General features: G+C 33.8%; 1 protein-coding gene across 3 annotated transcripts in view; it reads left to right on the top strand.

Moving 5' to 3' along the window:
- Nucleotides 1–26,924, top strand: part of USP47 (ubiquitin specific peptidase 47) — a 93,337-nt gene that overhangs the window by 47,062 nt on the left and 19,351 nt on the right. For 2 of the 3 annotated variants that reach the window (XM_051965717.1, XM_051965718.1), the window contains 8 exons: nucleotides 2,120–2,269; nucleotides 9,183–9,278; nucleotides 9,356–9,508; nucleotides 13,379–13,546; nucleotides 20,643–20,774; nucleotides 21,275–21,351; nucleotides 21,703–21,758; nucleotides 26,719–26,831. In XM_051965717.1, the coding sequence (XP_051821677.1) occupies nucleotides 2,120–2,269; nucleotides 9,183–9,278; nucleotides 9,356–9,508; nucleotides 13,379–13,546; nucleotides 20,643–20,774; nucleotides 21,275–21,351; nucleotides 21,703–21,758; nucleotides 26,719–26,831 (945 nt within the window). The remainder of the gene's footprint in view (nucleotides 1–2,119; nucleotides 2,270–9,182; nucleotides 9,279–9,355; nucleotides 9,509–13,378; nucleotides 13,547–20,642; nucleotides 20,775–21,274; nucleotides 21,352–21,702; nucleotides 21,759–26,718; nucleotides 26,832–26,924) is intronic. The other variant, XM_051965719.1, reaches the window with a different exon arrangement.

Here is a 26,924-nt window from a genome sequence, read left to right on the forward strand (position 1 = left end):
AGGACCCCATGCTAGATTAGGGACGTAACTCAGGGGCTTGGACAGCCTAGGTGGGCAGACCGAACATATTCTAAAAAAATAGAACATTTACTAATCTCCAACAAAATGACAGACTTCCAGGAAAATGTATATGCAAAGTAAATATACAAGGAAATTTTGAATGTTTGCTCTCATAGGAGTGGGGTAAGGAAGAGTATGAGGGGCCATGTGAGGAAAGTGATATATGAATAGAGCTTTGAATGAATGAAAGGAATCTTTACATAATAGAGCTGAAACTCATATTGTGAAAGAGATTAAATGTCAGGAAAAAGTTTGTATTTTATCCTAGAGGCCATAGGGCCAAGACCTTTTGGAGAAAGGAAGGTGTAATAGTCAGACTTATGCCTTAGGGGTATCACTGCCATCTGTAGGGAGGATACATTTGAGAGGGAAAGCATTTGAGACAAGGGAGTAATCAAGAAGCTGCAATAATAGTTTAGGGGAGAGGTGATGAAAACCTAGACTATGCTTAAGAAGAGAATGACAATTTTGTGATAGTAAAAGTAACAAGATTTAGTAATTGCTTGGATATGTCAGGTTGAGGGAGAGTAAGGAGTTGAGAATACCTCTTAGCCTGTTGATCTTTATGAATAGAAGGATGACTGCACCTTGAAGAGAAATAGGGAAGTTTGTAGTATCATCTCTCTACATCCCTTTTACTCATTATGGATGATACCTCAAGACTCTCTTCTAGGCTCCCTCTTTCTACTCTACACTATCTCAGTGAGATCATTTTCCAGGCGTAGTCTCTCTTTTGAGATGTTATGACCTGCCTATTAGGTATTTCAGAATGTAGGTCTGTCTTGTCAAGCAGGATATGCTAACTGAATGTATTCCCATAAGTTAGGGTCAGATTTGGAAGCATCAAAAGACTTTACATAAGCCCATTAGATGGGGAGTGGGAGAGCATTTATTTACCATTCCTAACAAAGCATTTAATCTATTGAGAGTAGTGGACAAATTTTTCCCTTTCACTTAAAATAAATGGATTCATAAGTCACATAGTACATTAAAGTTGGAAAAGAGCTTTCCTTACAACTACCCAAATAAAATACTTCTAAGTTTAGCCCAGATACCATTTGGCATATAAACACATTTATATTTCTTGTCCTTCCAGTTCTTAGTTCTTTTTCTCTCTTTGAATTGCCTTGCATTTACTTGTCTGTGTTTGTGCTAAAAAGATTTGCCTTAGAAATTAAGGGAAAAATCAATTCATAGATCTAAAATTTCCTACTCATCTTATTTGTTTCCTAATGCCGTCACTTCAATTAAGAATAACAGGGCACTCTTACTGGGAGTGAGGGGGGCAGGAAACCAGAAGATGGGGAGCTGTAAAAAGCTTCCATAAATGATGCTTCAGATTCTTTCTTCAAAGGATTGTTCTGAAATTCAGTATACAATGGATAAAAGACACAAACAAGCACATCTTTGGATAAATCACACTTGGGGAAAATGGCTTTCTTTAAAGTGAGACTACTTTAAGGAAACATTTCATATAGCTTTTTAGCTGGTTAGAAAAATACATGATTTTGGTTTTTTATTATTGTCTTATATATATTATGTTTATTATGGAATGTTTTTATTTTTTCTTGTATTCCAAAGTAAGTAGTATAGTTTTTATAAAATAAGTATGAGAAGAGGAAAGATGAGTAGTATTGAGTAATTAAAGATGAAAAGAATGTTTCATTTTTTCAACATATAATTATAACTCCAATGTTCATTAGCATAATCATGGCATATCTTACTTGTAGTGGAAAGTAAATTTTTGATTGTGTCATTTAAATATGTGGTTATAGATTTCATTTTAATAATAATAATAATATATATATTTAGTAGGCTGATTTCTAAGTGAATTTTGTAAATTTATTTCATATTAACTAAAAAAGTACCTCTATTTCATACTGTAATAAATACAAATAAGCTTTAGCTATAATCCTATAGGATTTGGGGTAAATTATAAAAGTTTTCAAACTTTCCACAATTTTATTTTTATTAACAAAATTGGAAGTGCTCTTGGAAGCAATAATCAGATATTGTTATAATATTTTTTGTTTTAAAGATAAAAATATTCTTCTTTTAGGCTGATCTTATAAATGAACTGTATCAAGGAAAGCTGAAGGACTACGTGAGATGTCTGGAATGTGGTTATGAGGGCTGGAGAATCGACACATATCTTGACATTCCATTGGTCATCCGACCTTATGGTGCCAGCCAGGCATTTGCTAGTGTGGTGTGTACCTTTCAGCTGACTGCTTGTGTATCCATACACAGAATACATAATAGCACAGTGGTATAATTTATTTTAAGGTAAGTATCATCCTAGATCCTCCCTCTTGGGTTGTTAGTCATTCTGCAGTTAAGCTAGCAAGATCTAAAAGATTTTTGACCCTTCAGTGAGTCCTAATAGTGCATGTATATAAAGGAAAAGAAATGCCAATGTACTGCCTCATGGCTAAGGGTTTTATTCTTTCCAGTAGGAGATTAGATTGGTTTCATTGTTACTTCTTATTTTAGTTATCCAGTTTATAAGTGCTTTTTTGATGCGCCCTTTCTATTTTTGCAAGGGGAGGTGGGAAGTAGGACTTAGAAAATTGGAAATTGAACATTTTTTTTTTCTTGTAGAAACTGGCTAAATTTTCAGAAAATATATTCTCTTTTTGAAACTTAATTTAAATTTAAAAATCACAGATTATACATGTACAAAAATGGAAAATGTGATCATATACTTGATTTTCTTTCTTAAAGGCAAAGTTCTCATCAGCTTGATAATCAGGTACTAATTTTCCAATTTGGAGGTTCTACACCTAATTCTTGTGTCTATCTGTATCAAATAGCTACTTAATTTTTCTTAACCTATTGGTTTTTGCTATCTCCTCCAAAGCAAAGTTCTAGAGAAGGAATAGAGTTAAATTTGGGAGGCAAGAGAAGAACAATTGCTAAGGAGGTAAGATACACTGCAAGGGGGTTTGAGGATTTACTTATCCCTTTTAGAAATTTTCACAGATATTACTTATTTGTAAGTTTACTGAGAAAATTAGTTGTGACTTATATTTTTGTGTCAAAAGCATCATCTGTATTTGATAGTAGCCTGCTTTCCAGTGGTATCCCGCTCTGTAAATAATTTCTGTTATTTCAGGCTACAAGACCAGCTTTAATTTGGAGATTATCCTGAAATAAGTATATTTATTAAAGAATATATATTTTTTTAAATTTAGCACATTTTCCTTGAAGTGGTTCTAGTAAAATTATACTTTATTCAGAAAGGAAAGCTAAATATATGGTTCAACTTTAGTTCAATGTTACTTTAAATTTATTGTTATTATAGGTATTCCCCTTTCATTTAAATTTAATGGGAACAGATATGAAATAAATCTTTCTTTTAAAAAAGTATCATTTGGAAGCACAAACTTGAATTTCCAAGCAAAATATAATGTGCAAAAAGAGAAGCAATGATTTCTGGAATAGGACTAATATCTTAAAGATTTACATGACATAGTTATTCATTAACTACATTTACCACATATTTCTAATATTTATTGAGCACCTAAATATCTAGTTTTATGGTGCTAAGAGACACACAAAAATCATAGAATCTCTCATATCCCCAATGGGATTATAAGCTTCTTCAATGGGATACAAGCTACAGGTGAAAAATAACAAGAAAAAACTGCATATGATTACCAGAATGTGTGATACAAATCATAAAGAGATCAATGTGATCAATGGTAGTTGCATATATATATACACACACATACATATGTATATACACATACATACACACTCTTATTCTTTATCTCAGTTCTTGCTTATAGCCTGAGAAATAAAATTCCTAGTACATATATGGGGAATGAGAATCCTTTGCATCTCACCTTTAGGTAGAATTCAAACCTAGCACAGATTTTATTTTATAGCCTTCAGCCACAATTTGTTTGTACCTGAACCTTCAGATCACCTGTTAGGATGTTAGTTTGAGGGTTCTTTGTTCTGTGGTTGGTTTTGGTTTGAGAATAAGATTGGTATCCTCCCAAATAGGCTTTTACAGATGAAACTGACAGACTACCAGGACTGCCAATCCAGTGCTATTTCCTGGTCCTCCTTAGTCCAGATTACTTTTTAAGTAAGGTACAAGGCAAAGTTTACAGTTAATTCCAGTCTGCTGATTACCCATCTGTGGGTGCCAGAATGTGAGTTAGTAGGAAGTTAGGAACTATGATTCCGGAGTAAGGGGTTGAGGGGAGACCTGACCCTATTTAACACTGATTTACAAGTAGAGAAGTAGTCTGGCCACTGTGGAAACAGCTATTTGAAACTCTTGCATTAATTGATATTTGTTTTTCTTTTAGCCATTTCAGCGATCTCGCGTACTGATAGATAGATAGGTAGATACACACACACACATACACACAGTGAAGAACTTCAGAGATGTATGCTTTATGTTGTTGTTTTTATTAGGATTTTCCTTGTAAAAATAAGCCACAATGTGGAAGGTAATTCCAAATGGTCCAGAGCGAGCAATCCAGACCATTTTCTCCAGTTCCCTATTAAATATCTTTCTGGTTTTTATGAAACAGTTTTTCATGTTCCCTTTTATTTTAGATTTATTGAAATTTGTTAAAAATCATCTCACTATTTTGATTTTGAACATTTACCAGTTGGTCTTTTATGTTGATAAGTAAGATAACTTGGCTAAGTCTTCTGGTTTTATCAGTTGGTTATCCTGTTTGTTTGCCTTCTTAGTAGATATTCATTTAGCTCTCTAGATTTCAACAGTGGAGAGATATGGAGGATACATGCTTTTGGAGAAGAGAAAAATCGCCTGTTTCTAAGTGGAATTCTCTGAAGGTAGTATCCTCCATTGATCCACAGATAGTGGTGGTGATGGTGGTTATGGTAACGGTGGTAGTAGTGTGGCAGTGGTGGTGGTGGTAGTGGTGATAGTAATGTGGCAGTGATGGTGGTAGTTCATTGGAATTGGACATCACAGCTATGAAGCAGTATGTAAGCAGGTTTACACACATGCGCTAATAGGGCTTGCGGAAGGGAACCTAAAACTTACTAGACTTTGCTAGTATCTCCTGAGGGAAATTGCAGCAGGCGAAACTACCCAAGATAGGGGTTCTAAGGAGGATACTACCTTCAAAGAACTCTAGTTAGAGGTAAGTGATTTCCCATTGTTTTATGAAGTTTAAAACTAGATGTTTAGTGTTTTGAATCAGCATGAGTTATCATTACATAGTGTTCAAAGTTAGGGCTTTATCACTGCTTGCCATTGTGTACTTTTCCAGTATTATGCACATTTAAGAATTCAACTTCTTAAATGTACATAGAGGAACTTTGCAGAATACTGTGCAATTCTTTAAATTATCAAAAATAATTTCTTCCTCCAATTTGAATTTGCAATCTTAGTTTCCTGGCTGGAATTCCTTACTGGAATTTGATACATTTGTTTTATTATATGTTATCCATGTTCCTTTATCATCTTAGTCAAATATGATCTATATCAGAGGTCCTCAAACTACGGCTCGTGGGCCAGATGCAGCAGCTGAGAATGATTATCCCCTTCACCCAGGGCTATGAAGTTTCTTTATTTAAAGGCCCACAAAACAAAGTTTTTGTTTTTACTATAGTCCGGCCCTCCAACAATCTTAAGGACAGTGAACTGACCCCCTATTTAAAAAGTTTGAGGACCTCGGAATCTATGTCATTTAAATTCATGGATATTTAAAATTACCTGACTTTGTAAGACATATTAGTTTTTAACTAGTTTCCTTGTAAAACATGTTTTTTACTGCTCATCAGTGAAGAAAGTAGATGACTCAGTACATGAAACTGGAAACAAAATCTGTGTATTTTGAATGCTCTTCTTTGTTACCTCCCCCTTTATAATTACATGTTCCCTCAGAGCTCAATTGACATGCCATATCTTACATGATAATTCCTATTTCCCTCAACTATAATATCTCTTCCCTAAAATAAGATTGTATTTATTTTCATATAATTATATGTGTATGTGCTATTCTCTTTTATAAAATAGAAACACCTTTAGGGAAGGAACTGTTTTTTTTTTTTTTTCCTTTCTGTCCCTAGTATCTAGCACAGTGCTTGATCCATAATTGGTATTTAATAAATTTGCTAGTTAAAAATTTTTAATTAGAAAAAGGATATTCAAAGATCTCTCACACACATATATACATATACCGTATGTTATAAGAATATGAGATTTGATGTAAAATCATAATTTGTTCCAAGACCAGTTAGTAAAATAATTAATGTTGAATTCTGCTTTTTATTGGAGAAATTATCCATCAGCCATATAGATTTGTTGCTATTATATTTTTTCTGTCAAAAAATAAAATGATAATTTCAGGTATGTTGAATAAGAGAAATGAAATAAAATATTTGCCCTGCATATTGAATAACAGTAAATATGTAGGACACTAATATTCAGAGATAATATTATCTGTATTTGAGTCTTTTTTTTCCCCTATAAAATAGAGCTAGCCAATGCTCTCTTTTCTATAGATAAAAAAGCATGGAGATTCTAATTTTACATTTCTCCCCTAACCTCTGACTAGGCTTTAAGAATACCCAGTTCCAAAAAGGTGCTGATTTTCTTGGCTCATTCTATAAACATAAAGGGAAAATGCTAACTTCTCTGCCCAAAAAAAAAGGAAAGTGTATAGATGTAAAACTTTTGTCAGAAGCTTAGTACATGATTTTTATGAATTTTATAAGTACAAATAAATATGTAAAGTTAAAGAAATTAGAAGAAAGCAATTATTTCTCTAAGCCTTTGGTAAGCAGTGAAATCGTTAATGATAATAGTGAAACATTGTTCATAATATTTCATTCAGTATTTGACAGTCCATAGGGACATCACTTTTATTTTAATGCATAAAATATATCCTGGTATGGTCCTTTGTTGACTTGCACATCACACTAAGTCTACATGAATTTGCATTACCACTTTTGTCCATTATTTTCATCATTTATTTGTTGATTGGATGAGTGAATGAATATAAACTTTTATAATACTTTGTGTGACTAGTTTCTAAATGGTTTTACTTGTTTCCAGAAGTTTCTGGTTTAAACTTAATATTTATTAGAGAATATGTAGTATAGATAATTTACAGAGGTTGAATGAGTGCCTGTAGTACATTTTATGGTAACCTAAAATAGCATGAACTACTGTTACCATTATTAGCCATTATGACGTTTATGCTCTCAATGATGTTTATAGTTTATAATAGCTAAGAAGAAACTTAGGCACGATTTGAATGCCTTGTATTTCATACAAGTTAAGCACCTCTGAATCTATTTCTAGTATATCAGGCTTGCTATTGAGCAGTCTTCAAATGCAAAAACTTTTAGAAAAATGCATGTATTTTACATATTCAGATTTTTGTTGCTCTGTTTTGAAAGCAATAATTTGACACCTTATGCAGTTGATAAATAGCTATCATCAGAGCAACAGTAAACTCTATTGAAAGACTATGATTTTTCCAAAACTCCTTATTTGTAAATTATCTGGAAAGTTTCTTTATTTAAGTGATAACTGATTTTGCTTCTTTAGTCTTTGATATAGAATTTGGCCTTTTTTTTGTTTCTTTTCAATTTTGAACAATGTTGTAAGAGAAATAATTTGAAAAAATCTCCTAAGACTCTAAGTAGAACTCTTGATTATGGAGAGAAAGCAGGGTCTGTAAAAACAAAAAAAACTTGGAAATATGTGTTTTGTTATTTGTTCTTAGTGCTTCCCTGTGTTCTGAGAAAGAAATGGAGGGAGAAGGGATGAGTTTGGAGGCCTTTTGAATACCTTCTCATATCCTTGATCTCTTCCCAAAGTGGGATTCATCAAACAACATTTAGATAGTAATCTTATAAGCTGTGTGCCAGCCATTTTGCAATTGGTGAGTCTATTTGCCAGACCACATCCCCTTTTATTCTGCTTTTGAGGAACAATTTTTTTCATACCAAGAGAAATTACTTTGAAGATACTTTGAAGATAACATGTGTGTATTAGAATTAGTTTCTTTAAATTGATATCTTACTAATATGCATTTATCCATTCATATTTCTGCTTTAATACTACAGGGGAACAGATAACTTCAAATGGACTTTGAGATTAGATTAGATAAAATATTTCTTAAACTCTTGTTAGCTCTGGCAGTAAGAAATTTTGAAGCTAAGCTCACTTTTCATGTTAAATGAGCTGTATCTTTTAGAAACCTGGAAAAATTATTAATGTGGAGAACTAATTCAAAAGTGGTCTGCTTTTTTCTTAAGGATGCAAAATTGAGAAAAGAAAACTTGTTACTTCTGTTGACTGAGAAACAGTTTTGTAATAAGTTTTAAATGATGGAAACTCTTGTTATAAGGTTGTTTTTTTTAAAATATCTCATGCATTAAGAACAGGATACAACTTGATATTTTAGTTTTTACTAGTGTATGTGATTATGGACAAAAGGTCTGGTTTTAATATTGAAAGTCTATTACTGGATTTTCTCATTGCATCACTAAGAGGTAATTAATTATATCCCATTTTGAAATACTAATGCCATCCCAAGAAGTATGAGATGGTGGGGGGGGGGGGGGTGAATGTGTAGCTATCTGTTTGTCTAAATGTATACATAAAAATGCATACATAAATATAGCCAAACACCTCCTTTTCTTCTGAATTTATTGTGTATAAGATGTCATACTGAAAAAGTGATTAGTGTTTTAGAAAGCTAAAACCCATCTTAAAAGATGAAGGGACTAAAGATTGCAGTTGGTAAGTTAGTAAAATATGTTGCATGATGAATTGTACAAAAATTGATTGATTCCAGAGAAATAACTGTGATGTGCAAAATAACAGGGGCTTTAAAAAAAAAAAAAAAAAAAAAAAAGGAAAGCAGGTGAGACTTTGTGGATATTTCTGATGCTGAATGAAATATGATGCTAGCTCAGTCCGTGACCACTTATTTCTAGGTAGAAAAGTTGAGTTTTCTTACTATTTCCTAATAATTTTCTTTGTATCTCTCAGGTTTCTGGCCATTCTTCTTTTCATAATCTTTAGTATAATTGTGATGTCTGTTCAGGCCCTAGTCATTAACATATTTCTTTAAAGTAACAACTGTAAAAGAATATATTTCTTTCACTAGGAAGAAGCATTACAAGCATTTATACAGCCAGAAATTCTGGATGGCCCCAACCAGTACTTTTGTGAGCAGTGTAAAAAGAAGTGTGACGCACGGAAGGTAAATGCCACTTGTTCAATTTGATCATATTGGTTACTTGAAATAACATTTCATATTCAATAGTGGTTTCTTTTTAGGGCCTTCGTTTTTTGCATTTCCCATATCTGCTGACCCTCCAGTTGAAAAGGTTTGACTTTGATTACACCACCATGCACAGGATTAAATTAAATGACCGGATGACTTTCCCAGAAGAGCTAGATATGAGTACGTTTATTGATGTTGAAGATGAGGTAAATATAATTTTTTTTTGCAATGTGTTGTTTTAAATTTGACATGTTTTTTAAGTTCCTCTATATATGTGAACAACCTAGGTATGAGAGTATGCCAGTTATTATCACAGAACTTAATCCTTTGATGAACATTCTTTGCTTCCCTTTAATTTTTTGTTTTAGTAAGGGCTGCAGAGAATATTTAACTTTATGAGAGGTTTTTCTGCTCACCCTAAATGGTAAACAGTTTGTAATTTAAGTTAATATGTTTTTGGAAGTAAAACTGTCAGTTTGGAGTTCTCTAGTTAGGTTATTGGTAAATAAAATGAATGAGCTTTTGTTGAATGGCAATTATGGTATGAGACACTATGCTAAGTGCTGGGAATTTCAATGCAAAAATTGATAATCTAGGCCAAGGGTCCTCAAACTATGGCCCGCGGGCCAGATGCAGCAGCTGAGGACGTTTGTTCCCTTCACTCAGGGCTATGAAGTTTCTTTATTTAAAGGCCCACAAAACAAAGTTTTTGTTTTTACTATAGTCCCACCCTCCAACAGTCTGAGGGACAGTGAACTGGCCCCCTATTTAAAAAGTTTGAGCACCCCTAATCTAGGCTTTGCCTTCAAGGAGTTTATATTCCTAATTTGATAGCTAATAAATTATCCAGGGTAAAGTTAGCTTACAAATGTCATCGGGGCAGAGTTGTCAAACACACAGTCTGCATTGTGGCCTGCAACACCCCCAAGTATAGTCCACATCAGATTAAATCATTACACATACTTTAGTGGCTCCCATTTCTATTTAAAGCAATGTATGTATCCTTTCCCTTCTCTTCTCCCTCTAGTTTATAACCTCAGGGGAGACCAGTGTATTTTAAGGGACTTTGTTCTTTGTGGTTGCCTCATTTATTTGGAGAGTATTCGGAATATCTAAAGGATTCTTTCCTGGAATTTCAGCTTATGCACAAGTTAGGAAAGGTTTGTCAAAAGCAAAAACACATTGTCTACTTCACTACTTTAATTAAAATGCAAACTTCATTGGAATTTGTTAATATTTTTTTCACTTGCAACTCTCCTCTGTTTTCTTTTGTGATGATTCTAGCCTTTTCATGAAATGAATGAAAATTTTGAGAACATAATTCTATTGACTGAAATGATTACTTTTTAATTACTGGAGATTTTTGGTAGATTATAAATGTTGACTTGATTTAAGTAAATAAAAATCCATAAATTTGCAGATGCAATGCATCTTCTCTGAGTATATAGATAATGTTTTCTACAACAAAAAGTTACACTTGCTCTTAGCCCAAAGATGACCTAAAATAGGTCGATCTATGCAGTGCTTATGTGGATTCTTCCAGCCCTCCAGAAGATCCATCTCACATGCCAACAGCCCTTTTCTGGACTTGTGAAAGTATATCTGAGCTGCTTTCTATCATCCTGTAATTGGACTTTCTTTGCCAATCCTATGCTTCCTTGTTGCTCTTCCTTATACTGCATTGTTAGGATAAATCATCCCTTGGAACGTGTTGATGGTTTTTGGCTCCATGGCAGTCTCTCTGTTCTTTAAGTTAATTACAACTTGAGTATTTCAGTGTTCTTAAGATTCAAAGCCATGAAGAATTGAATTCTCCCAAAGAGAACATTTATGTTGGAAATATGGGTCTGTGTTACAGGGAGCTATTTGGGATGATTAAAAGGATTGCAATTTCCTAAATACAACTTATCTTTTTTCTTTTGTTCAGTTCTGGACCCAACTCATAATTTATTCATAGTACTTGTATGAAATAAATGTATTTATATGCCACTCCAGTTGACTGGCCATCCAAACTTCACATCAAATAGCATCTTTCATTAAATTTTTTTCTATATGGATTCTGTTAGAATAATTATGGTCTCCTTAAGGAGACACTGTGGTATTCCAGAGCTTGGTGCAATCAGCATAGTAATATCTGTAAACAGAATGATCTGAAGTGTCTTATCAGCTGTTAGAGAATCCTCCATGACAGTAAAAGCTGTGCTTTTAACAAGTGACTATTTACTAGTTTTATGGTTGCTAAATAGAATTGGCTCTGTGGTTACATTTGTCAAGAAATACTATGAATTTAAGATATGTGTAATTCCTTAGAAGAGAGTCTTTAAGGCTGTATTTTATTTTGCCAAGCCAAATGCATTTTTTAACCAATAGGCAGTGAGATTTAATGAGATGTGTAAGATTTGTGAAACTAAGACAGTTATAAACTGGATAGAGTCTGTTGTAGATAATAGTTTATGAAAATCTATCTGTTGCCTTCTCGTATTTCTGTCAAAAATAATTTTTGATACACTATGTAGCTTTTTCTCAGAAAAGTTTTATGAAAATGAGAAAGTAGGTATATGGATTATCCTTGTACTCTGAATTGATTCTTTTGGGATATTAGTATGTAGGTTAGTTTTATTTCCCCATTTTTATTATATCTTCTCTTCCTAAGATACATTGTAAAGCAGTCATTTGATATTTTCAAGATTGTGACATCTTCAGCATGGATTTTTTTTCTCTGTATACTTAGTCTGGTATGCTGTTCTCATACTTATTCCAGGGGAACTAAAGGGAACCTATTTTTCTTAATTTCTTTCATATTGACCTTAATGACTATTTTTCTCCATACTGTGAAAGACACTTTTACTTAAAGGATGGCTGAATGTTGCAAAATTTTTTTAAAACATTGAAGAAATTTCAAGCCTATTCTTATTTTCTATGGAAAAATTCATTTTGGCTTTTTCGAAAATGGACATGAGAAATTGACAGTTTCTAGAACCTTAAGAGTTAGCCATCTCACACCATCTATTGATATCTCCTTTGAATTTCCCTCAGGTTCCTCAGCTGAGAGATTCTCTTAAGTCTTTGCATGAAATTTATTTGTTTAGATTAGTGTGCATTGTTGATGGTCCCTATATAGTACAGTGGGAAAAGTACCAGCTTTGGGCTCAGTCACAAAACTTGTATTTAAAGCAGGGTTTTGGCCACTTAACACCTGTGTGCACTTAGGCCCCAGTTTATTTACCCAGTGAGGTTTGGACTCAGTTAATTTCAAAATGGCATCCACCCCTAAAGCTGTGATCCTGTGGCTTTGTCTTCCTAGGTGCCATTTTTACTACTTCATTGTAGTTCTTGACAATTCAAAGTTTTAAATCCCAAATATTGTTGTTCTGTTGTTAATGGTGAAAATGTCATTATCAAAAAAGATACATTTATTTTATTTTTAGAGTGTTCTTGGAATGTCATCCTTCACTTGAGTCTCACAGTGATATTTATTTTTTATAAGGCATTACTTATAACTTTTTACGATCATCCTGGAGAATTTTTTAAATGACTCTGATTCATTGTTTCTGAGTGGTAGAGAGATAATGTTCACCAACTAAGATGATATGGGGGCTCTTTTTTTTAAACCTCTTCTGTTTGGTGTTTGCTGCCTTTTGGTTAAACTTTTTATAGTAAATAGTAATACTACCTTTGTCTTTTTCCAATTCCCAATAGTGGTTTCTTTGAATAGGTCAGAGTCCTTCTGGTTGTTGAGTATTTTTTCATCTTTAATTTTTTTCTTGATTTGGGGTTAATTTTAACCTTTTCAACTAGTCATCATCCTGCTTACAGGAAATATGCCACCTCATTTGTAAGTTGTGTCCCTCTGGAGAAACCTTTCCATATAATCATTTACAAAATTGGGATTTTAATGGCAAAACTTTCTCTTTTTAAAAGATTTTGAAACTTTGTTTTGTTTAATTTGACATTTTATGAATTGAAATACTCGAAATTGTATTATGTTAATTTTTTCAAATGGATGTATTTGTATTGAATGTATTATCACTCCATGTGGCTCATAAATTTTAAGAAGACTTTTGTTTATTATGAAGAAGTCTCCTCAGACTGAGAGTTGTACGGACAGTGGAGCTGAAAATGAAGGCAGTTGTCACAGTGATCAGATGAGCAACGAGTTCTCAAATGATGATGGGGTCGATGAAGGAATCTGCCTTGAAAATAATAGTGGAACTGAAAAGATCACAAAACCTGGTCTTGAAAAGGTACCTTTTTCTCTGTGATGTTGAATTGAAAATGGAGTCTCTGAAACTAATTACTGCATCTGCTAGGCATGGTGGTGCATGCCTGTAATCCCTGCCACCAGGGCAGCTGAGCCTTGTGCATAGCTTGAATTCAGCAATTCCGAGCTGCTATTAGGGCAGAGTCAATCAGATGTCTTCTCTACATCCAGCATCAATACAGGCACCCCCTGGAAGCAGGGAAGTGAGCCAAGTTGGAAAATGGAGCAGGTCAAAGCTTCTGTGTCCATTATAGTAGGAAGACCAATATTCTTTCAGCCTGGTAATATAAGGAGACTCATTCTCAAAAGAAAAAAAATTATAGCTGTCATAAATGATACTTTTAAGCTTTCTTTAAGAGAGCACCTTTGGTCAGTTAATATGTTCACACACAAATAACAAGAAAATATAGCTATATCTTAAAAAAAATATCAGTTTAGGAAAATCAGATCTACCTTAGTTATCTCTTATGAAACATCCTCAGTAGTATATTCTGCTCTGTATTAAACTGTTGAACAGAAGTATCCAGATAAAATAACTTTGCCAGGAAACAGTGATATTGACAGCCTTAAAACTAGCACTCTGGAGAGACTTCCCAGAGTCAGATTTAGTAAGGTTTTTGAATCCAAGAGAGCTTTGGGGATAATTAGTGAGAAAGGGGTGATTAAGTAATACTTATACATTGTCTTGTGCAGCTCAAGTAGCTCTTCCTAGCTCTGCATTGTATTTAGCTTTGTAATAAATATCATATCTGATTTTTCGAGGGCAAATAAATAGAAGAAATCATGCCTATAAGAGTAATTCACAGTTGCACATAAAGATTTGTTTTGCCCATTTTAAGTGCTATAGTTCCTTTTAATCTTCAAACACATATGCAGAGTTCTGTGCTCAGAGCTGAGAATACCCAGACTTGTTTTCCTGAATGAACCTTTAATCTAATAAGGGTTATAAGATAAACAATTTAATGCAAGTCTGTTCTGGGCCTTTGAGATACCACTTCTTGATTCTTCTGCCTTTGTGATCATTCCTCAGTTTCTTTGATGGATCATCATCTAAATCTTATCCGTTAATTATGGGTGTTCTCATGAATTCCTGTAGATTCATTTGTCATTTCTACATAAATGACTTCTAAATGTATATGCATTTTATTTACTTATTTTTAGCTGCCTTTTTAGAAATTTTGAGTTCCAAATTACCTCCTGCCCATTGAAAAGGCAAGCAATATAATTTCCAACTTTCAACTGTTAAATTATACAGAGCATATTTCCATATTAGCCATATTGCTAAAAAAAAAAAAAAAAAAAAAAAACAAACAAACCCAAGAAATATAAAGAAAATGAAAAAAGTATGCTTCAATATCCATTGTCTCTTGGAGGTAAAGAGCATTTTCCATCATAGTTTTTTTGGAATTGTTTTGGATCATTGTATACTTCTTCCCAAGTTTTTCAGAAATTATCCTACTTGTCATTTTTTATGGTACAATTGTATTCCATAATCATATGCCACTGTTTATTTAGCCATTGCCCAGTTGATGAGATTTCCCTCGATTTCTAATTTTTTGCCACGACCAAAAAAAAAAAAGTGCTGCTATAGGTATTTTTGTACAAATAGGTCTTTTCTCTTTCCTTTGATCTTCTTTAGGATGTAGACTTAATAGTTGTATTGCTGAGTCAAAGGGCATTCAGTTTTAGAACTCTTTGGACATAATTTTAAATTGTTCTCCAGACCAGTTCACAGCTTCAGCACAGTATTTTAATATAACTATTTTTCCACATCCCCTCCCACATTTATCATTTTCTTCTGTATTCTTAACTAATTTTATACATGTAAGTAATAGTAGTTAAGAGTAGTATTAATTTACAATTTCTCTAATCAATAAAGACAAAGCATTTTTTCATGCAATTATTGATAGCTTTGATTTCGTCTCAAAACTACCTATTCATATCCTTTGAATATTTAACAATTGGGAAATAACTTTTATTTTTATATTATTTGGGTCATTTCCCTATTTAGTTGAAAAATGAAAAACTTGTTATAAAATTTTCCCTCCAGTTTTCTGTTTTCCTTCTAATTTAGACTCCATTGTTGTTTGAATCCTTCATAAACTGGCTTCTTTGTACTGGTTGATGCACCCGACAGGACTTGTCTTCTTAAGGTGGGGGGAAAGACACAAAGCAACCACATTAACCACCACCAAAAAAGCAATACTCTCCCCTTTACCCCAGAAACATTGTCTGAATCTCCCAGCATACATTTCTTTATGTTATGTTTAACTGTGACCTTGTCATGGCTTCCTCATTTTAATTATAAGGCAAGAATGATCATTTTTAATCTCCGTATGCAGAGTGCCTATTAGAGTATCTTGTACATTGGAAGAACTTGGTGTTTTTAATGGAATTGAACAAAGCATATCACCTTCCCTAAACCTACTTCTTCTCATCTTTCTGCTACTGCTAGTAAGAATGCCATCATCCTCATACCAGCTCAAACTCTCTTTCTACTTTGATTCTCTTCCTTTACCCTCACATCTGTTCCATTATCAGTTCCTTCCCCATTCTATTCCATGATATTGTTTGACTATCTTGTCCTCCTTGTGCATCCTGTGAAGAGTTTGTGAGGGTGATGGTCTCCCTCTCCTTGCCCTTACTCCCTCCTGTGAACACCAAGTTGAGATGGAATTCTTGAAGAGGACAGCATGGGATGAGCTGCATGTCTCCAGCTCTCGTCCTTATAGTGAAAAGGAAGACTTTTGTGTCTGCCTGGCCCTCACAGCCTCCTGGCTCCTAGGCCCTGTCACCTAGCAGGCTAGCGCATTCTATTCCTCCCCAGACCTTCTTGTTCTTTGTGCTGCTGCCATTCTGCCTGGAGCTGGGCTCTCTTGTACTTGTTGTTTCCACTAAGTATGTGGCAAGTTCCTTGAAGGCTATACTGTTTCCTCTTTGCATCTGTATTACCAGTGCATGGTGCCATGCTTGGCATGTAGTGAGCACTTAATAAATGCTCTCTCATTCCATTTACTTTAGCTAGAACTTGTGTAAAGTTTGGGGAAGTAGGAGAGTGGGAAGTGACGCTGAGGAAAGAAACAAGTCTTTTTTTTTTTTTTAAGTGCCCCCTATAGGTTAGACACTGCTGAGCTTTTTAGAAAAATAACTCCATGTGAATCTCATAACTCTGGGAAGTAGGTGTTAATATCATCTTATATTACTGATAAGGAAGCTCAAGCAGGTAGGAATAAAGTGACTTGGCCAGGATCACACAGCTAATATGTGTCTGAGAACAGATTTGAACTTGATTCTTCCTGACACCTGGCTCAGTGCTCTTATCTACCATGCTACCTCACAAGAAACTCCTCGGAGTTTTATTTAAGGCCTTTCTCTGTCTGGATAATTCCTGCCTTCCTACTACATTTCTTATACTGCTCTCCTTCATAGCTTCTGTGTTTTCAGCAGTATTGATTTTTTTATTTAAATTTTTTCTCTTCTCTTACTTCCCCCTATTGAGAACACTCTTCCATGTCTCTCACACTTGAAATGTATACGTTTTCTTAATAGTTTTATACTGTCCCTTCCTCCCCTGCTCTATCCTGAGCTATAGTCACTTTATCTGGATCTCTCTTTCCCCTTACCTCATGACAAATGATCTCTGAAGTTTCTTCCAGTTGTCGGTTTATAGCCCTATGGCCTTTTATCATTTTCATTTGTTTCATATTTACATTTGTAAAGAATACTTGGCCTTTGCTACATTGAACATCTTTGAGGGCAGTTACCATCATTTTTGCCTAACAAGACAGCCTTATACATAAGAGGAACTTAATAAATATTTGTTGAATTAAATTTGTCTTAGATTTATGTTAAACACTCTACAATAAAATACTTCTCTTATTCTATGTAGTAGTTATTTCCATTTTTTTAACAAGATGCTTATACCATATGAAAGAAGTGGAAATGCTAAAGTGAGACTTCAATGATTGATATCCCATAATTTAACAAGTTTTTTATTAAGCACCTGTTTTTGTAATACCTGAACAGCATTAGGTACCTAGCATGGACTCTCTCTATGAAGCATTTATCTCTATGTTCTCCCATAGTTATAGGAGAAAACACTTTTTAAAGGAGGTAAAAACTTTTAAGTTTTTTTATTGTCTTGTTTTTACTTCTTCATTTCTATATATGTATCCCTCCCTTTGCCCTATCCCTATCTAACCAGCCCCTAAAACATAACCAACATAGCAGTTGAATCTGGCAGAATATATAATTCTTCACACCCATAGTCTCTTAGCTCTGCAGAGAAAGATAGGATATATTTTCCTTATCTTTTATTTGGAGCCAAGCTTGGTCATATTTTAATTCTATTTCCACTCTTAGTAGTCATTGGGGAATATACGAAAAAATTTGAAGTGTACTTTTCATATACTTCAACAGCTATAAGTAGGAAATATCTTCTTAATCAAACAAGAGAGAGACAAACAAAACCATAAATAATTTTGTTTACTTAAAACTAAAACCTCCTGCACATATAATATTTATATATCCAAAAGAAGAAAGTCACATGGGGAAAAAATCTTTGTATCATATTTCTCTGATAAGATTTTGATATCTAAGACTTAAGCAATTTGTAAGTGTGTTGGTATGGTATGCATACACACACACACACACACACACACACACGCGCGCGCGCATATATATGCTCACACATAGGCATGACTAATAGTTATTCCCCAATAGAAAAATAGCCAAAGAATGTGAACAGTTCCAAAAGAACTGCAAAGTATTCACAACCACATGAAAGAGTACTCCAAATCACTAATAAGAAAAATACAAATCAAAATAATTCTGAAGTGTCTTATAAAAAATGGCAATATTTTTAGAGGAGTTGTGGAAGGTACACTAATATGTTGTTGATGGAGCTGTATGACCATTTTTTGAAGCAGTTTAAAATTATGCAAATAAACTGACCAAAATATTCAAACCCTTTAAACCCCAGAGTCTCCACAACTGTGTTTGTACTCCAGGGAAGCCATCAATAAGAAGAAAATCTTCATATACACCAAACATTTTTAGCAGCAATTTTTCTTATAGGAAAGAATAATATATGAAATAAAATAGATGCTTATCAATTGGGAAATGACTGAACAAATTGTGGTACTTGAATATATTGAACCATGACTGTGCAGTAAGACGTGATGTGCGTGATGAATACAAAGAAGTATGGGAAGATCTCTATGAACTGATGCAGAATGAAGTCAGCTGAGTCAAGAAAACCATATAAACAATAACTACAGCAATGTAAATGGAAAGAACAACAACACAGCAAACAAATTAAAAGTGAATATAACAAAAGCATAAAGATCAAGCAGAAATCTAAGGAAGGATATGAGAGAACATCCTCTCACATATATGGAGGTGGGAGATCCACAGGTGTTAAATATTGTACATGTTTTGAACTTTTTCAGTTGGTTTTGCTGATTTTTTTTCCTCTTCTAAAAAATGCTCTTGTTATATGAGATGGCTCTCTGGGAAGGGAAAGGGAAGAAATCCTTGAAATAACCATGATAAATAAGAAATAGAAGGCAACAATAAAAACTTATTTTTAAAAAAGTTGTTGTGTATATTGTTTACCTTCTTTTGCCTTAGTTTTGTATGTCTTCCTTTTGCCCTGTATTCTTCATTTTCTTTATAGTTTAAGGTACAGTAGTGTTATAATAATATTACATTCCCAGAATTTTGTTCAGCCATTCCAAAATCTGTTGGCATCTGCTTTTTCTCCAGTTCTTAGCTACTATTACCATAAAAAATGTTTTTGTCTTGAATGGTTAGACTATTGCATATCTCCATTAGTAGTGCCTGGTTTTCTACAGCTCTACCAACATTGAGTAGGCTCATCTGTTGTCCTCTTTGTCAATTTATTGGTTGAGATTTGTAATCCAGGTTTCTTTGGTCTTGTTTTTCTTACCAATGGCAATATGAATCAGCCTTTCACAAAGGTGTTTATAATTTTTCTTTTGAGAGTTCATGTCCTCTGAACCACTTATCCATTCAGTAACTGTTCTTGAAAGTATATATTTATTCCCTATATATCTTGAATATTAAATCTTTCTCTGAGATACTTGATAGGAAGATATTTTTCCTTAATCAGCAATTTCCCTTTTTATCCTTATTGTGTTGATTTTGTGCACAAATTCTATAATTCCTGTAATTGAAGTTAATGTGTATTTTGCAGTTACATTAATCCTTGTTTGATTAAGAATTATTTTTCTAACTATAACTGGAAGATATCTAGTCTGTTCCTCTTTAATTTTTTTTGTTTGAGATTATAAAAATAGTCTTGTATAGTCATGAGAGAGTTTTTAACTGTGAATTTAATATTAGAAGATCCAGGTAGCAGTTAATTTTGCTTGGGAATGAATATAAAGTAATTTTGGGTAAATTATTGTTGTGAAAATCTCAAATATAATCATACATGCAGGTGTTCATAAAATGATACCATCTATCTCCCTGTTCTAGAGGCAGTAATTGAGATTTTAGGATAGTAATGTTAAGTGTCTGACTCTGTGTGACCCCACTTGAGGTTTTCTTGGCAAAGATACCAGAATGATGGTTTGCTGCTTCCTTCTCCAGTTCATTTTGCAGATGAGGAAACTGAGGCAGACATGGTTAAGTGACTTGCCCAGGTCACACAGTAAATGTTTAAAACCAGATTTCAGATATGAACTCATATCTTCCTGACTCCTGGCCTAGCAGTCAAGCTATTGTACCACCTGGCTGTCCTGAATTAAAGAAGAATCTGTTTTCTAGGCAATGGTGTACATTCTTCTTATTTGTTTTTACTTGCTTTGGACCACACATAGAACTGTTTTGTACTCAGTAGCTTTTTAATATGCATTATGATTAGAATGGAGAAAGGTTTTTTCCTAATTGTCTAGCAATTTGCAGATTCATATTATTTTCACCACCTTTTTTCTCCCATATAGCATAATAGCCTGAGTGTCCTAGTGGCTTTACTAAATACTTATTAAAGAAGATAGAATAACAATAAATGAGATTTTTATTTTCTCATTTCATGTTACTTCTTTGCCTTCTAGAATTCCTTGCTATACGAACTCTTTTCTGTCATGGTTCATTCAGGAAGTGCAGCTGGTGGTCATTATTATGCGTGCATAAAATCATTCAGTGATGAGCAGTGGTACAGCTTCAATGATCAGCATGTTAGTCGGGTAAGCAAGTACTTAAAGATTTTTGTCTTGACAAGAGAAATTGAGTTTTTATCTGTTCATAAGCAAGCAAGTTGTTGAGGGTAGCTGGCAGGGGTAAGGTGAGGGGGTGAAACCTTAAAGACTAAGTGGAATTAACTGCTCTTTCTTTTCTATTTTAATTTCACTCATTTGACAGCTGCTAAAATTACTTTATTTTTCTCTTTACCTAGCCTTTCACAATTGTTCCCTGATCATTTAGTGCTAAAATTCATTGATAGGCATTGACTACAGATGAGAATTTGATTTGTTGACTATATTTAGACACCACCTGAAGCTTTTATATAGTCCTATATTTAATTCTAATAGATATGAGTGGTTATTGTAATTGTGTATGTATTCCTCTCTCTCTTCCTTTTCTTTTTCCTTTGGTGTGCTCATCTTTAAAAGGGTTCAGCAGTTTGATTTGTTTAGTGACAACCTAAAAATTTTGCAGAATAAAATACTGTGATACAACATTTCAGATAACCCAAGAGGACATTAAGAAGACTCATGGCGGATCTTCAGGAAGTCGAGGATATTATTCTAGTGCCTTTGCCAGGTTAGTAACTTCAACAGAATCATCAACTAAATTTGTGCATTTTGGGTGGGTTTTTTCCCCTTGCTTTTGTAATACAATTAACAAACTTTAACTAGCTCTTTAATTACAATAAGTCACTTTGGGAAACATGCTTATTGAATAACAGAATGACTTATCAAGAGAGTCATAGATTTCCTCTTCCCATATGTACTTACAATCAGAAGAAAGTTTCACTCATTTCCAGGGCAGTTTAAGTGTGAACCTGTCTTTAAAAAGTCAATAGCATCAAGTAGAGAAGGTTATTTTCTGTAAATATTTGTTGACTTAATAAAATGTTCAGTCACAGTTGATTTTTCTTTGTCTTCCTACTAGCTCCACAAATGCATATATGCTTATATATAGATTGAAGGATCCTTCAAGAAATGCAAGTAAGTGTGTTCAATTTGATTTTATGAACATCATAATAGGAACATTTTCTTGCTAGTTATAGAGCACTAGATAAACTTTTTCGTGATTAAGTTAGTGAGTTTAATGAATGTAAAAATGTCAGCTATCAGGAGCTAGGTACTTATCCTTCTATTAATGTTTTTTAACTAGAATTTGAAATATAGTTTTATAGTGAGGACACTTAGAATAATTCTTGCCAAAATGGTGGCTAAATTTGGAAGGTAAACTTTGGGATTATTTTTAATATTTTTAGCAATGGAATCCATATTCAGTACATTGTTCTTGAAATACAGACCTTGCAACTGTTTTATAAATGAAAGTTACTTTATAATGAAGTCCCCTTAATCATTGAGTCTTATTTAATTCATCTTAAATGAGAACCAAAATGAGCTCATTCTCTATTGATTTTTACTCTGTAGAAGTACCATTTTAATAATATTTCTAATTTTAAATAGTCTTTGCTAAAATTACATTTTGCAGAAAACATTATTTCTATTTTAACATTCAAATGATAACTGATCAAAATCTGCCTCAAGTATTTTTGCAAGAAATGTCTTTGGAAATAAGCTATTTAGAGTTTTTCCCCTAACATAGCGCTGAAACAAGTAGAATCTATCTTTTACCTGGATTTATTGCACTTTCATACCGAATGGAGTTAGACAAATAAATTATCTGTGATTGCAGAGTGCTTTTATAGTTATTCTCATTTGATTTTCCTAACAACTCATAAAAGTAGACAATGCAAGATATCAGTGCCTTGAAAAGATTACTAATTCATTCGCATCCCACATTTGTATATATAATAATAACTTCTTATTTTTTTAAATACATGCAAAGATAGTTTTTTAACATTCACCCTTGTAAAACCTTGTGATCCAAATTTTTATCTCCTCTCCCCTGGACAGCACATAATCTAATAAACGTTAAATATGTCCAATTCTTCTAAACACATTACCATATTTATCATGCTGCACAAGAAAAATCGGATCAAAAAGGGGGTGGGGGAGGGGGAGAATGAGAAAGGGGGAAAAAAAAGCAAACTTTTTTTTTAAAAAGGGTGAAAAATACTATATTGTGATCCACATTTAGTCCCCACAGTCCTCTTTCTGCATGCAAATGGCTCTCTCTAAGACAAGTCTATTGGAGTTGCCCTGAATCACCTCATTGTGACCAGTTTGACTTTGAGCAAGCTATTTGACATCTCTACAGTTTCAGCTTCCTCATCTGTAAAATGAAGATATTAGACTTAATAGCATCTAACTTTTCTTCCAATTGAAATTATAGGATCTTCTAAAACCCTCATTTTGTAGATAAAAGAAACTGAGATCCAAAAAAGTTAAGTTTTTTGCCATAGGTCACATATCAAGTAAAATGGTAGAGGTTGGAACTTGCCTCTTCACTGTCATTCCTGGTACTCTCTTCACTACTCAAGCTATCCTGTCTGCTCTTGTTCCTTTTTCCATGAACCCCCTGTAATTGAACAACACTCAGAAAACAAGCTAAAAAAATAAATAAATTCATTTTGATGCTTGAGATGTGCTTAAACTTGGATAGACTAGGAAGTTTACATTTTAATTATCTATGGTCTCTCAATAGTCATTTATGTTGTTTTGTTTATAGGTGTTTGGATTTTACTATTTTATGTTTTAATTAAAAGGCCCTTAGAAATCAGTGTCTTTTGTGGGGGCTTTTTCCTTTCAATTTTTTAACAAAACTTTATGCAAAATACTACCTGCTGAGGGAGATCCAAAACTAATTAAATTATGTGCTCTTCATTCATGCATCTTAAAATCTAAAACAGGGAATCTGATACACAAATGTGCTATAGCCATACAGTAAAATATCAAAAAGAATTTTGGGGGGAGGTTACATGAAAAGAAATTTTGATATTACTGAGAAGGGACAAAAATGTAGGCATCATGCTTCAGATTTTATAGAATTCATATTTTCTCCAGGGAAGTAACCAAAGTGTTTCCCCTTTGTAACAAAGAAGACAATAGTCTTTTTTTTTAAAAGATAAAATGAAAGATTTTACTTTCCATGGAGGGAAATAAAATACATTGTTTTGAAATCTTGTTCTTTGTACTGTAATTGTTTTGGAGTCAGTCAGTACTGACCAGAGAAAGTAAAGGACTGTTATAATTCAGAACATTTTCTTATCCATGAAGCCAAATGTGAGCTTCAGTTTTATGGATTTATCATCTCTCTCTCTCCATGCTAGGAACAGAATAGCCAGATCTGTGATTCCCAATCAAATCTACTATATTTCTTGGCAAGGAGATGGAAGATGATACTTTTTTAGAAATAATACTAGAGGTTGGGCCTAGAAGAGTTAGTGTGGGATCATTAGTAAAAATCAACTCTAATAGCTATCTATTGTATCTTGTTCTTTAAATAGCCTGGCTACTATCTTAGCAATTATTGACAGTCCTTAGAGTATGTCTCTGATGGAGATAACCTAAAGGATAGGACTAAAGGAAGAACTAAAAGAGAGGTAATCAGAAAGAAGGGCCTTGGAGAATTATGGGGAAATGATATAGGAAGGAACTGGTAAGCCTTGAGAAGATTAAATTGATTCTCTATCATTTTCAAGCTTGCATGTAATGAGTTAAGTTTAAACATCCAATTGTTCTATTCTTGCCTCAAGGGATTTTCCTTGTAGGTGGACACCAGAGAGTCTTGTCTGGTGCATTTACCAAGCTGTCCTTCAAGGATATCTGGTTTTCTGTACGAAGCAGTTTGGCCCACTGTCTTTGACCCTGCAGGTTGATTCAAACAGTAAACATTTCTTAATCACAGGAGGGAAGGAGCGGGTCATTGCTAGCCCCTCATTCCCAACTTTCAGCCAATCATTGTTCCCCATAACTTAGCTATGTAACCAGTCATGTTATCCTCAGTTACATGACCAATCCTATAACAGATTATATCTTTTTCTCTTCTACCCTTTCTGCTCTTTATCCTAGTCTTATAAAAAGGAACTGAATACCTATCTTGGGGTCTTTGGCCAAACTGAGGTAGCCATTGACTCATTCTGTTGGTAGGTAGTGCCCCTGTTAATAAAATGTTATCTTGTTCAGAGGAAATGTGTCTCAGTCTCCCTTTGTTCAGTTTCAGCCTAAAGGAACCAAAGGATGGGCAGTACCTCTGTCCCAGTGTTGTTGTGAGGATCAAATGAAATAATATTGATATTAGCCCATCACCTAGCACAAAATAATGATGGTGGTGGTGGTGACCATGATGGTAATAGGGATGATGATGAAGAAGAAGAGCCATTGGTATGTTATAAGGCTTTTAGGTTTCTATTATATGGTTTCATGAAAGGCTTCCTGATTCATTGTAAGTTCATTCTTATTAATCACAGGTCTAAAATGGGAGGGTTTAGGATAGAAATAAATTTTGTAAAATATAACCAAAAAGGATGTTTCTTTGAAATAGAGCAAGTGGGAGAAATATCAGTGGACTAGCCATGGTACAAATAAATGTATATGCCCCTGTTGCATTGAGATAATTCTTCAAATGATAGGAAACTGAAGTAACCTAAAGCCAAGAAAAATGACATGGGCTTTTGGAGCTGACTAAAAGTTTTGGAAAAATATATTGCCCCTATTGAATTTTTTTGGATTTCCATTGCTTGTAGGATGCATTATAAGTTCTTTAGCCTTTTTCCTACTACCTGCCTTCACAAACTCAGCATTGTAGCTAAACTAGACTTTCAGCTATTTCCCAAACCATGTCCTCCAAATTCCACCTCCTTGTATTTTCTTCATGCTTGAAATATATTCTTTTTTTGTGTTCCCTCAGAATGCTTATTTTCCTATAAGATTTAGCTCAACCCTCCTTGATTAACCTAATTAATTATCTGTTCCTCCTTTTCTTTGTATTTACCTTATTCATGTTTATTCTAACTTCCAGAAGAAAATAACCTCATTTTTAGTTTTGTCTCTCTAATGCTTGGCACAAATCCTTGTATGTAGCAGGAAATTGGCAAACAACTATTGCATGGAAATAGGATATATGCTATCTGAACTCTGTCTTCCTATGGGCATTATATCCATAATTCCCATAAGTCATCTCCATAGAGTACTAAAAATAAATGAAAAGGTACACAGCTATCAGACTCAGGAGAATGTGTGTCTTATACTTATGTATTAGGCTAATCGCAGGATTAGTGGAAACTTGAGTATTTTTGACAAAATATATTGATTCATTTTGGATTTGTCCAAAATGACATGTCATAGTTTCCATTGGTAATGATGACACTAATTATAGTTTACGTGTGTACAAGTAGATTAAGACCTGAGTTCTAGATAAGTTATAAAGCAGTTGCTTTATCCATATTGTTAGGAATTTACTGGTTCCTTACACCAATGAAATCACAGGTCTGCCACCTCTGTCACTGTCACTCCTATTGTGCTCCAGCCCTTTCTTTCTTACCATCTAATACTTTCCCTCTCTGATCTTTCTCTCCTGTCTTTACAAGCCAAAATGTGAAGTGTCCCATCTTACTTAATTATTATAGTTACATGAGACTAGATTTGGAGTCAAAAATACCTGAGTTCCAATCCTTCCCCACATGCTATGGGACCTTGAGCAAGTTATTTAATCTCTGGCTGTTGCAGTTCTTTCTTTCAAGGTTGTTGTAAGGACCACAGGAGATCATATATGCAAAGTGCTTTGCAAAACTTAAAAGTGCTGTATAAATGCTAAGTTTTTTAGATTCATTCTTTAAAACTCAACTCATAAGCAAGTTGACTAACATGCTGTCATGAGAAATGGATATGGAACATGGTGCAGATGGGATCGTTTTCAGATCTCTGTGTAGTAGTATGTGTCTAGAGAAAGAGCTGTCTTAGCTATTATACACTGGCAAAAGCAGTAGGGGGCGGATAAAAGAGCTCAATTAGAGTGAAAATGCCTGATTGTTATTGTTATTATTGATAGAATTTTTAGAAGTGAAAGACTACCCAGAGCACATTAAGAATTTGGTGCGAAAAGAGAAAGAACTGGAAGAGCAAGAAAAAAAGCAACGTGAAATCGAGCGAAATACCTGCAAGGTTAGATTTCTCTCACCTTTATCTGAAGAAAGAACTTTCTCACAGTGGAATAAAATGTGTTTAACATTAGTTATTTTGATACATTAGTGAAGT

The sequence above is a fragment of the Antechinus flavipes genome, chromosome 6 (assembly GCF_016432865.1).
Source record: "Antechinus flavipes isolate AdamAnt ecotype Samford, QLD, Australia chromosome 6, AdamAnt_v2, whole genome shotgun sequence".
NCBI lineage: Eukaryota > Metazoa > Chordata > Mammalia > Dasyuromorphia > Dasyuridae > Antechinus > Antechinus flavipes.